Source organism: Taeniopygia guttata, chromosome 8 (genome assembly GCF_048771995.1).
Source record: "Taeniopygia guttata chromosome 8, bTaeGut7.mat, whole genome shotgun sequence".
Classification (NCBI taxonomy): domain Eukaryota; kingdom Metazoa; phylum Chordata; class Aves; order Passeriformes; family Estrildidae; genus Taeniopygia; species Taeniopygia guttata.
This window is the reverse complement of record NC_133033.1, coordinates 9,991,220-10,004,261: the sequence shown is the minus strand read 5'-3', so window position 1 is coordinate 10,004,261 and position 13,042 is coordinate 9,991,220. Positions and strand designations below refer to the sequence as shown.

General features: G+C 46.0%; 1 protein-coding gene across 4 annotated transcripts in view; it reads right to left on the bottom strand.

The window, feature by feature from the left end:
* ERI3 (ERI1 exoribonuclease family member 3) overlaps window positions 1–10,732 on the bottom strand; it is a 129,459-nt gene extending 118,727 nt beyond the window's left edge. For 3 of the 4 annotated variants that reach the window (XR_012057248.1, XM_030278897.4, XM_030278896.2), the window contains exons 1-2: window positions 10,606–10,732; window positions 852–1,126 (exon numbers count right to left, since the gene is read on the bottom strand). Coding sequence is in view for 3 of the 4 variants with exons in the window: in XM_030278897.4 (XP_030134757.1) it covers window positions 852–1,103 (252 nt within the window). In the remaining variant the exon portion in view is untranslated. The remainder of the gene's footprint in view (window positions 1–851; window positions 1,127–10,605) is intronic. The other variant, XM_072933032.1, reaches the window with a different exon arrangement.
* Window positions 10,733–13,042: the final 2,310 nt, after the last annotated feature.

Below are 13,042 nucleotides of genomic sequence, written 5' to 3'. Positions count from 1 at the left end.
TTTCATATAGTTGAACCAAAGCAAAAGGAAGTTGTTGTGATCCAATGCAGGTCTTACTAACACATGCAGACCAATTACTTGGCAGAGGAGGTTGAGTCCACTTTAGACCCAGAAATTCTGTTTGCTACCAACCTAATATCAGGGGTTTTTTTTCTTTTTAGTACTGTTTTCCAGTTAAAAACCTAGGCCCATCATGATGACAACTGAGAATATTTTTACTAATCTGCTCTACAGTACTGTGGAAGAAATGTTTGCAGAAAAGTTCTGTACTTCATCTGGATCTCTGTATGTCTCAAGTGGTAGAGCAATGGAAGATCTCTCTGAAGCTGAATTCTTCTCATTACACTCCAGAGTTAAAACCCAGGAAATACATCTGATCTTGCTGAAATTATCTACAAACTGCTTTTCTTCTCCACTTAGAAATACCATTATGTTGCAAATATTCCCATCATTCAAAATATGCTTTTCCTAAAGCTGTTCACTACCAACAGTAGAATTTTTCCTTGCAGAATCAAACACGGCTGCCATCTATTAATGCGAGTTTCCAGCCAAAAACTTTTAGACCCTTCCATTTCAGACAAATGACAAGTATACATGACTTAAAGTTGTTTTCAGTAACACATGAATTGTCACTTCCTTGATGGAAATCAGACTCCTTTATTCATTCCCACCAGTCCTGGCATTGCTCCTGAGACAGCAGGTGACTGGCAAGAGCCCTGAAGAACCAGCAACAGAAAGGAGGTGGGACAAACCAGAAAAAGTTAGTGAGCCAGCACTGTGTTTTTTCCTTTTATCTCTCAGAGGAGCAGCAGCAACTTGCAAGGCAGTAATTAATAGGATTAACTATTTACCTGAGGATGAATCTGCGGTTTATCACATGTAGCCTCAAAATCCAGCACTAAGAAGTAGTGATATCTCTGTGGAGGGAAGGATGACATTGCTGCCATGGAAGCTCCAAAGCCGTGGGACGCCAGTTTCCTGCTTACGATGGAGCGGAACCCTTCGAGAACACCAGCTGGGAAGAGGGGGGACACAGCTTGTCTTGACCTTGAAAGTAAGTTTGGGGGAAAGTTTGCTGCTCCAGTATGGAGAAGTGCTATCATTGAACATCCAGAGGCATCTGAAACTGAAGAGATACTCATGTTACTCATGCACACATACATCTTATCTCTACTGGTATCTGTTCACTGTCCTCCTCTGACAGGGATTCCCTTTGTGCTTCCCAGTGGAGGTTCCAGCATTACAAGCATGAAATAACACAGTAACCTGCTCTAAGCACAACAGGTGACATTTGCATTGAGCTTAAGGTATCCAGAATCACAGGCAACTAAAAATTAACCTCTGCAAACAATTCTAAATTAAGAACTATGAGATAAACAACAGTCATGGCTCCAGGCACCAGATGACACCCCACTGCTGAACCTCATTATAGCAGAAGAAAAAACCAACACAAACCAACTAAAACACAGAACATCCAATCTAAGCCCTGCTGAAATTTCTGAGGCCTTTTATCTGTTCATATACAATGCAGTTTCTGATACATGGTAAAAATTAAACAAAGCAATGCACATACCAACACTATAACTTATCCAAACAGATTCACCCTGAAACATCTGCCAGTTGCACCAAAACATGGCACTTCCATTACAAATCCAGGTGGCTGGTGGCTGGAAGGCTCCTCCCCAAGAAATTCTCATTTGCTTTGTATACAAGGTTTCTCAGAGGTGTGATTTTAGTGCTACACTCCACTTCTAATTTCTAATTGCAGGTATGTCTCTCAGAGGAGGCTATCAGTTCAACTAATCACATGCAGGGACTGCAGGAAGTGTAAAATGCAAGCAGGACTCTATAGGCTACAGTCTTCCTCCCAAAGAAATATTAAATATCCTACTTAGCCATCACCTTCTGATATTTTAATCTAACAAACTATTAAATAAATTACATTATCCATGTTGAGACTACCTGGATTTTGCCTCCTGCTACTTTTCTTCTAAAACTTTGCAGGAAAAAATTGTCACTATGCAGGATGGGTCAGCCTCAGGGCTGTTAATAGATCTACAGGGCTGAGAATTCAAGACCAGTTCATGCTGTTACGTGGGTAGGTACAGGGACAGATAGCTAAACAAGCAAATTGCACCAACTCAGTCCTCTTGAAAAAGGGTAGGCATACCCCCTCTAATTATGTATGCATATATATACATACACATCACGCTACATAGGATATTTAAATCTATCCTCACAGCTGGTCCCACTGCTCGTGGAAGAACTCCATTGTTGACATGCCACCCACCTGTCCTTTTATGAGCATGGCTCCCCCCCACCTGTGCTGGCTTTTTGCTCTGCCATGAAGGGATGGAAGCACCCACCATGAGATAAAGTGGCCACAGCAAAACGGGCACTTGCTGCTCATGAACAAAGTCACTGTTTGCACAAAAGACAGCATTTGCTCTTTCCCATCCGTTAGTCCGTCAGGTAAATAATGCACGTGCCAAAACACACACTTAATGAGGTAAATAATATGCCTTGAATAACGGCTAAATCTGTATTTACCTGCGAGACCAGAGAAACTCGGAAGGACCAGATTAGGAGATAATTGCAGCTAAGTAGGTTGTGTGCTTCGAGTAAACATGCATTTGGTAACCTTCCCTTTCCAAGCTTTTGAGTGAAAGGCAAAAATCAAAGTTGAAATGTTTAAGACCAAGCCAGTCCTCACACTGCCAATTCTACAGCATATATGCATTGCCCCTGTCTCAAGGCTTTCATGTTTTGAAGGTGTCTGCTTTATTAAAGCAGTGTGCCAGACAGCAGGTACCTCAAAAACTGAAAGCTCAAGTTGCAAAACCAAAAATGAAGAGCCCAATACGACATTTATCTTAAAGGGCTTCAGTTCTACCTATTGCTTTTTCATCTTTAGCTTTGGCTGTCATTCATAAACACATTACAGCCAAATAGAAGTTACTTATATTTTCTTCTAACATGTGCCAGATAAAAGATATTTAAGGTATATATGCTTTAAATCTTCTAACTACTATGAGTCTAAAGGCCCATCACAACAAATATCTCTCAGAATAAAGCAGCTTGTAAGTTAGTTGCAGGAAAACCTGGTCTTTAGCCTACTGCATCAAATAAAACACACAGTTGGAGAGGGGGAGGCAGACAGGCTTCAACCCCTATATCAAACACAGCAATAAAACGTGTATTATGCACCCACCCACAGCAAGATCTCTTCTCTAATGTATCTTAACTGGCAAGACCAGGGTATCTGACATGGACGTCATGAATCTTCAGGCTGGCTTGCACCACACACAGCGGTGCAGAGGTTTCCAAGCCACTGAGTCCATGGCAAAGGTAAACCAGCCGCCTTGGCAGGATTCAGGCACGTCCCCACGCAGGCACAGCAGCACCATGCCAGACCCTGGCATGGCAGGTCAGGGTCACAACAGTACCATGTGACATCTCTTGAGGAAATTATCAGCCACCATCCAGTGCCTGTTTACACTAACAGCTTCTGCAGTGGTCCACATCTAGCAGCAGGATCAGGCTCCCCATCCCAAAAGCAGCCTTCCTCCTCACTCTCCTGTGTAGTAGAGGGAGCAGTGCTCCGAACAAAGGTGCGTGAGTGGGGTATTGCATGTGGATCTCCCTACACAGGCAGCATACAAACAAGGGCAACCCCACTGCAAACTTCGCACCTTCAGCCAAATGAAGTTTTAACAGTATGTTTACACAGCCACTGCTCTGCGTGCCCTGGGAAGACCTCACATCATCTTCTTTGGCAAGGTCAGAGTGCCTCAGAGCACAAGATAGCTGGTGAGCAAACACACTTTATTAGATGTCATGTAAAGCATTTATAATGGCTATGACAATGCAAAGCACTAGTAATTATCCTGTACTTTTTTCCAAGAGAAAACGATGCAAGCAATGCAGCTTCAAAAATTAAAAACCCAGCTCTAGCCATATAAATCCACATGTTCAGTGATTCCATTTCCAAACCTACATAAAACACCATATATATATTTCTTATACACACAGGATCAGATTATAATCTCAGACAGTGCAAGCTGTCACATCTGGCAGTCAACCCTACTAGGTTAATATTTCATATCACACAGCTCAAATTCCTCACACAGATACGTATGAAATGTAATAGGACCATGAACTGAGGTTGGACCTCAGGAATTATTTTGACAGATTGTACACAGACCTAGGAAAATATGACAGCACTTTACATTTGCTACACCCAGTAAGATGGGAAATGGCCATATGTGGTGGGTTTCAACTGGAACATAGTTTGTGTTCTGTGCTGTGTAACACTGTGTGTCCCATATGACAGTACTGGCTAAAATCAGCATCTACATTTTAAAAATAAATTAAGAAAAAAATGTTCTCTGGACATCAGCTGCAGGTACTAAGACAAGTTCAGGCTGACCACAGCTCTTGCTTCTTTAGCAGCCCAAGCACATGGCACTAAAGCAGGACAGTTTGATCACCAGTAAGGAAGGAAAGCCAAGAGAAAAGCAAGTGCCAGCTGTAGCCATCGGCTTTACCAGGGGCCCCACTGAGTGTGAAGCGGAGAATTTCCACTGGCGGCTGTTGCACGCCAGGCTTCCTACTGGGAAAGTTGCTTAGGGACAACCAAAGCGGCAAGGAACAAGACAGGGAACTCCTGCCACGTGAAGAATGCTGGTGACAAGAGCCAGCAGGGCAGCTCCAAAGCCACAGAGAGAGATGTGCACCACACAAGCTCCAGGAGTCAAATTCATCAATGGCAGGACAAATTAGCCTACTAAGAACTTGAGCTTACTGATTCCTGGCGCATAAGATAATTATGAACTTTTTACAACTACATCTAATTAAAATTACAGTTTGCCTTTGAGCCCAAAATATTCCCTTTTACTTTCCAGCTTGATAAGCTGAGTAGGGAAGGGGCAGGAAGACAACACCTAACTTCACATTGGTGGGGTGACCAAGAAATTACATTTTATGAGAGCCTTCACTTACATATTAAATTACTTTGTTATGACAAGACAGCCCTCCACCATATTACAAAGCACAAACCAAGAAAGCCCCCACTAACCTGAAGTATAAGAGAAACTGAAATTAAAAAATAAAAGCAAGCAAGCTCTGGGAGTAAAATGCTTCAGTTTATTACTTGTGCAAAACCTGGGCAGGGGCAGCTGTGACTCCTGGCCTCCAACAGACAACTGAACTCCAGGCTAGAGCAACGAAAAACAATCAAAAATGTAAGTCAGGCTTGTCTATTTTATTGAATTATGGAGGGAAAAAAGTTAGGCCAATAGAGATGCTTTCTGTAGAACAAAATTGCACACATTTAGCAACACCTGGAACACAGTATAACAAAAAAATGTAGGACTTCAATTTTGGTAGCTGTTCAAATGCATACTCAGAGGTCAAATGTGAGCCCATATTTCACTTGTGTGAAAATATAACTGAAGAACAATAGAGATAACTCAGGGTGTTTTTTACTCAACCTTAACCTAAACCCAAATATTTCATTAGATGAACTACAGTACAAAAATGACAGCACCTGGCTAGCCTGTGAGGCAGGAAACAAGAGACCATGAACAAGACCAGCTTATCCACTCTCACCACTCAAACTTGCAAAAAAAAAAATCCAACCAACGTAAAGTAAAACAAATAACAAAAGACAAAGCTTTTAGAACTGTTTAATAAAGTAACACAATTTTAGACAGGTAGATTTGCTTCTTTCTTTAATTTGTTAACCTCACAGCATCATCACTTGAACATGAGAACAGTACACTTCATGGCTGCACTCCCTTCACATTTGGCTGGTTTTGTCTCCGGCACTGCTAGACAACCACGCCTGTGTTTTGGAAAATTTGTAACGTCATGGCACGTCTATATGCTGCCCCATCATCACTCTGCTCAGATACAACTTGGCATTCATCATTTTGTTTTTACAGTACTCCACAATCACACCCAGGCTCTTCCCACTACAGATGAGGAGGTCCCTGTTCTCAAGAACTTACAGTCTAAAATTAGAAGCAATACAAGTGAGGGGAACAACAGAAAAGAATGAGGGGTACAGGTGGAGAATTGGGCAACTGCTCATCTGGGAGAAACATGCATCTGGGTAGGTCAACTGAAAAAAATAATTCACCCTATACAGGCAGTGGTTTCCCTCTGTATGGTCATTATGGAAGAGATAAGTGAACATGGAAAGGGCTGACTAAAGGATGGAGGGCTCTTGGGTTAAGGAAGGTCTCTCCCATTTCTTGAGCTCATTCTTGCCGCTGGGTTCCTTGGCTGATTTGTCAAAGGCACGACCACACATGTCAGAGCACCAGAATCTCTTCCATTGTGACATCACAGACGCGATGGCTTGTGAGATCACAATGTGCAAGGCCGAAGGCGCTGATTACTTAGGGAAGCACTTGCTGGAGCTATGGCACCCTACAAAGCTGGGAAACAAACACATCTCAGTTCACTTGACAACACAGTGAAACCCACATGAGACTCCACACCAGCAGGACACGAATTTGTCTGAACAGACCACCCAGAAGCCATCCCAAAGATGCACAGTACAATTCCACTCCAATTTTATTAGGCCACCTCTGCTAGGCAACCCACTTTCGTCAGCTCCTTGACTGGTCTCCTAAGACAGGCTTTGCTGTGTATTTTTAAACCTTCTCCAAGAGTAACTGCAGATGAGCAAACGGGTCTAAGCTGGAGTCTGAAGAAGTTCCACACAGCAAAGGACTGGTCACTTAGAAGAAATGTAGAGAAAGGAAAGAACAAAAATTAAAACAAAGAAGCAATAACAGGGACACATACAGCAAAAGCCAAAGAGGAAGAACAGATTTGCTATTAAGGAAAAGAACAGTTGCACAGGATCAGACCAAAAATCCTCTAGTCCAATCTCCCGCCTCTGCCTGGGAGCCGTAAGAAAATGCATCAGTGTGAAACTACACAAAATGAGGTTAACCAAGCCAACAGTTCTGGGAGGCCAAAAGGAGGCAGGCCTGTCCTTCCCTCTTAGTCTTACTCTCTTGCTGATTACGTTACACCAGTTCCAGAGCTTGTCTGGCCCTTCTGTGAGCCAATTCAACCACAGAAACCTATAGAAGGACTAACACAGCCAGAATAAAACACAACTTAAACAAGATAGTTTCTGGCTGGTTTAGTGAGACAAATTAGCTCAGAGCCAGGCTGGATGAATACCAGAGCTCAAAGAAGAGGATGAGCCCACACTCGCAGAAGCAGGAATGAGATGAGCTACTGGGGCTGTTGGTCAGCTCAGCCACTCACCAAACCATGTACCTAGACCAGGACAGAGACATGTGGGATAACATGGCACTTTGCAGAGAATGGAGAAGTTATCTTGGCTCTAGCAGCACAGACACATTAAACTTGAATTCACAAAGCCCATCAGACCATCCTGCCTGAACCTCATGTAATGCTGGCCCTAAAGTTTCCATTTCCTTAGTCGAACCCAAAGGCTTGAACACCTTTCAGAAAAGTTTCTGGCCTTGAATTGCAGCATGAAGAATGGAGGTTCCCCTCTACCTTCAGACAGCTCGTTCCAATGGTCAATCCATTTGCTGTCAAAAAATAACACGTCTTAGTTTTCATTCAAACTTTCCCAGCCCTGGTCTTTGAGATAAGTTTTGAAATTTATGGCACTTCAGTGCTCTCAATGCTCAGCACAGCTCCCAGTGCCAGGAGCCAGAGATTTGTAGCTACTACACATCTAGTCAGTAAAAGCTGCTATTGCACATTGGCCTAATTTAGTGGAAAGGAGACATAGTAGGCCACCCTTTGTTTAATGGTATCTGGCACGCATAATTACTCCATTTTCATACACATGAATGCCACAGTTGTTCAAACCACTTATACAGCTGCACACCTTCGTTATATGAAAAATTAAGGTTAACACCTGAGAGTGCCAAATGAATCTCAGCCTGGATTCGGGGAAACAAGATTTGCATTGCTCAATACACTGGTAACTTTTGATCTTCACAAATGTGCTCCAAAATTGTTAAAAGAAAGCCCTGTCAAAACTCTGTCCTGGTACACTGGCAAAGGCTCCAAGCAGAGTAGCAGCTACAGAGGGGCATGGTTTCCACACAAACCAGCCTCAACCCAGAAAACCTGCCAAGGAAAATGTTGACCCTAATATTCAACCACAGAAAAAAAAATAATGATTGTAACAAATACAGTTGAAATTTAAAAACTTTTTTTTGATTAGAAGAGAAGTATCTTTACAACACATCCAGGAAGAACATTTCAGCTGGCCTCAGGTTAGCTGAGATCACATCTCTTAGGGAAGGGAAATGGTCCAAATGGCCCCTAGCACAGCTAGCACCTCTGCTCTAGGTTACGTCTTGACCAGTTCTTCCCTTATTCCCCTGCTTGTCATGGCACCATACTGGTGTGTTAGCTCATCACTACTAGAGTGAAACACCAGGAGTCCCAGCAGGACCATTTATAGCAAATATACCTGCTTCAGATCCCAGACAGAGTTGTGACAAAAGCAGAGTTGCTTACAGCCTTCCATGCTCTCCTGTAAGCCCAGGCACAGTGGGCAGTCCTGCACCATTTACCTGGATGTCACCATACCTGCACTCCACAGCCTTGGGGCCCTCCACTGCAGGTGGCCACAGGACTGATACAGAGACAGAGTGAAATGCATATACTTCACACATTCAAGCATCTTCCAGAACTCTATTCCCAAAATTTAAGGGGGTTAAAAAGAAAATAAAATCAAGGCCTACCAAAGTTAACAGAATCAAAACAAGATAAGCACCAAACCAGCTGTAATCAGGCCCTCTAAAGAAAGCAAACTGAAGCATCTCTCAAGTGCAGGACAGAAACTTTAGGCCCTATCAGTGTTTATTCAATCCAAGGTCTTCTTTATTTAGCATCAGGGACATAGGCATCTTTTAAAAGGCTTTAATCACTTTCTTCTTTTGGATTTTGGTACCACTCAAATCTGTCTAGACACACTAACTTTACAAAAAAAAAAAAAAAAAATTAAACCACACACACTATTCATGTAGAGCAACCCAAAGTTTGAGATGAACAAGAATGCATAAAAGGGCCATAAGGCCACTCTTTGAAAGAAAGCAAACATTTAGCCCACATTGTAAATTAATGTGAAAAATCAGTTGCAAAGGGCAGAATTCAGTGCTTCAAAATGGAAACAAATTATCTGAAATAAAAAAACACCATCTGAAATCAAATTTCCCAAGCCTACACAGTGGGGACTAACCAACTAGACTTTTAACATACTACTGAATTTCAGTATAACTCATTCTTGGATAAAAGTTCAGATGCCAACTTTAATATCAAGCTATATGAAATGCTACAATGTTGCAAAAAGACACTACAGGACAAAATCTATTCAAAGCTACCATTAGAAAGAAATCAAGTAAAATCCTCAAACAGCTGTTAACAGCATCTGATGGGACAAGTGCTTTGGAGATGAACCTTTCTGGAGCCCTGTATACCTCATCCTTCCCGAGACACAGTGCAAGAATTAACATATTAAAAAAGTTGCTGTTCCCCTTGCATCACAGCTGAAAGAATATCAAGAGTTTAGACTAAATAGCTGCCAAACCACCATCTCTGGAACCAAAATCTCAACAAAGAAACTAGATAAGTAAAGAAGTAGCAAAACAAATGTCACACTTATTAGCAAACAGGCCAGCAATGACTACGTAAACCCACCAGACACAGGACTTGTAAAAGACAGAACATAAGCAGTAAATGACAACACCTCTTCATACATCTCAGTTTGTAAGAAACACCTGTAACAGCATAGCAGCAAGAAGAGAAAAGGAGAAGAAATTTCTACTGCCATTGAAGAAACAAGCAAACAGACTGTACTCCTAAGCTTTCTCAAGTTTACTTCACTCTCCAGATCTGAGACAGGTGAACAGTTCAAGCTCACAGTGTAAAAAATATATAAAAAAAAAAAAAAAGCAAAAACAAACCTCCTACTCCCTCACCCCTCCCCTACTTCCCTCCACCTATGAACCTCCACATCCCAAAACATAAAAAGCCCCTTGCTGCTGCTGCCTCCAGCTCAGCCCGTGCCCACTCCCTGGGCAGACGGGCTGTTTTCCCTTCCTCAAGCCCTGAAAGCAACGGATCCGGCTGCAGCCGGGCTCTGGAGGGCTGCTGCCACAGCCAGCCCCGAGAGCTCCCCTCAGGGCCGCCCCGGGGCGCGGAGGGCCCGGCAGCCCCGGCGTCGAGCGGGCGAGGCGCGGCCCCCCGCGCCCTCCTCTCGGGCCGGGGCCGCCCCCGGTCCTCACCGGCACCCCGCCTCGCCCCGCCCGCCCGGCCCGGCCCGGCCCGGCCCGCAGCCCCACGCCCCCGGTTCAAGCCCCGCCGCCGGGCCGCGGCCCCGCTCCGCGCCGGGCCTTTACCCCCGCCCCGGGCCACGGCGGCCCCGCGTCTCCGCCAGGCCTGCGGGGCCCCCGCGCCGACCGGGCCCCGCAGGGCCGGGCCGAGGCGCCGCCCGCCTCCCGCACCACCCCCGCGGTGGAGCCGCCCCGGGCCGGCCGGGCCGGGCCCCGCGCCCCGCACTCCGCACCACGAGTGCCCGGCACCGCCACTCACCGCCCGCACTCTGACCCCCGACCCCGCGCTGAGCGGCAGCGCCGCCGCCCAACCGCAGCGCCGCCCGCCGCCGCCGGGGGCGGGGCTTCCGACCCGCCGCGCCCCCTCGCGCAGCCGCGCGCCTCGCGCCGCCCCGCGGGGCACGCTGGGGGTTGTAGTTCTCTGCGGCCGGCCCCGCCGCGTGGCCGCGCCTCGACGCCGCGCCGGGTCCCCGGGCGCTGATTCCCACCCCCGTGCCCGCCGGAATCGCTCCTCTCCCCGCAGACCTACTCCTCGTCTGCCCCGGGGCCACCATTTACCCCTCTTGTGTCCTCAAAGGCCATCCCACCGTGTCGCCAGGACACCTCCTCCAACTCCTGATGCCGCCACGCTTCTGTGTTCTCCCGTCTCTCTTAGGCGAAACCTGTGTCTGAACCGCGCCCGGTCTTTTCTTGACACCCCTGAGCCGTGGCAGCTCCTCCCCACTCCCGCGGCTGGCACCCTGAGCCAGGATGTGTCAGATCTCGCTGGCTGTCACACTGCGAGGGTTCTGAGCCCCATCCCTGCCAGCTGTGCAGGAACAGCACCGGTGCTGCCGGGCAGGGAACACCGAGCGGGCTGCCCAGGGAGGTCACGCATTGTCCCTCTCTGGAGGCATGCAAGACCCACCTGGAGCTCCTCTGTCACCTGCCCTGGTGACCCTGCCTTGGCAAGGGAATTGGACTAGATGATCTCCAGGGATCCCTTCCAACCACAACAATTCTGTGATTCTCTGAGCTTACCTGCAATGATACCTAATCTTTAGCCTACTGATGCACCCATAACTCTTGGAATCTCAGCTGCGATGACAAGTGTTCTAGCTGGGGCCATTCCCTGCTATTCATTGCTTCCTTCCCCGCTTCTCACATTAACTCACACCTCCACACTTCAAGCCAGCAGCTCCTTTGCACACCCCTGATACTCCTCATATGTGTGATGAACAAACTCAGAGCACTGACTCATGCAAATAGGACTGTGAGGGATTCTAGAGGTCACCTTACCCATCCTTTGCCTGCAGGCAGGAGCAATCCTACCTGTCATCTTGCTCTCTTCTTCAAATCATTCCTTAAGCCTTTCTCTGGCTCCATGTCTTAAAATACTGGACAAAGATATGTACCAGAGTGCAGAGATCACTGACTGATGCTCCATGCAAGGTAGGCTGGCTGCCTGACTGAATCTGCCTGTTTCTCCTGCCTTTTAATTGAGTTGCTGGCTCTTCAGGCAGGATTTATCCTTTCCCCTGTTTGTATGAAGCCTTGAACTTGAGAGGCCTGAACCATGAAAGTATCATGTCAGAACTATAAAAATACCAACAGCAAACCATTTAATAATAGTAAGAGTTCCTTTAAGCCCTCTTAGATTTGGCATCTCTCAGCTTCCCACCCACATAAGCAAGGATAATGTGAAATTTTACTTCTAAGCTTAGCTATGTTGCTGTGATTTGTCAAGTCGTTGGTGACTGACGTATGATTTGCAAGGAGCCCAGGATACTGAATTGAAAGCCTTTGCCCTGTGGTGTTCCTTGAGCAATCTGTCCCTGGTCCTCCCTTAGCAGGGATGGAAACTGGCTGAAATTACACTGCAGTCCCAAAGTTTGAAATTTAGGGCTCACAGCCTGCCTGTGTTTCTAAAAGAATGAAAGAGAAGAGGCCTTTCCTCTGCTGACCTCTGCATCTTGCAGTAAAAAGTAATTCCTTGGTCTAGACGAAGGATGAATGGCTCATAGATGTGTGCATATCCTTCTTTCATCAGCCAAGCCTCGTGCTGTGTCACAGGTTTCCCAGGCAGTACAGCAGGCAGATTTCCTCCTGCCCAGTTCTTTGGGGAAAACCCCTTTTCCCAGCTGAGTTATCTGCAGTAACCAGCACCACACCTTGGCTTCAGCCAGCCTTCATGACCCTTGTGAGATCCATACAAGTTGTCCACCAAAGACTGCAGGACAGCAATGAGATTCCCTTCAACGACTGAACTTTCAGAGGGCCTTTTTTTTTTTTCTGGCACAACTATCAGCACCCAAATCAGTTCAAAGAGAGCTGTGTTTTATGAAATATTGTCACTGTTTCTGTATTGTTCATGTCTGAGCCTGTCTTATGCCTCAAATGAACAGTGCAGGCCACTGAAAATGTCACCTACAGATTAATCTGGCTCACTGTAGGCTTCTGGAAAAATAAATGAGGGTGATCAATAGATATCCTGTGGCATGCCCTTCAATGCACATGGCCCCTGTAGCATCCTCACTGGGAGCAGCTCCTCTCCCCAAGGGACTCTGCCAGTAAAGACAGTCAGTTGCCATGGGGCCCTAGGCAAGGAATGCTGACAAACTGGGTCATGCAGGTGGGGAACAGTGGTCAAAAGAGCTGATAGTTCTCATTAGGGCCACCTTATTTATTCCAGGTAGCACAGCCCATGTCAGTCCCGT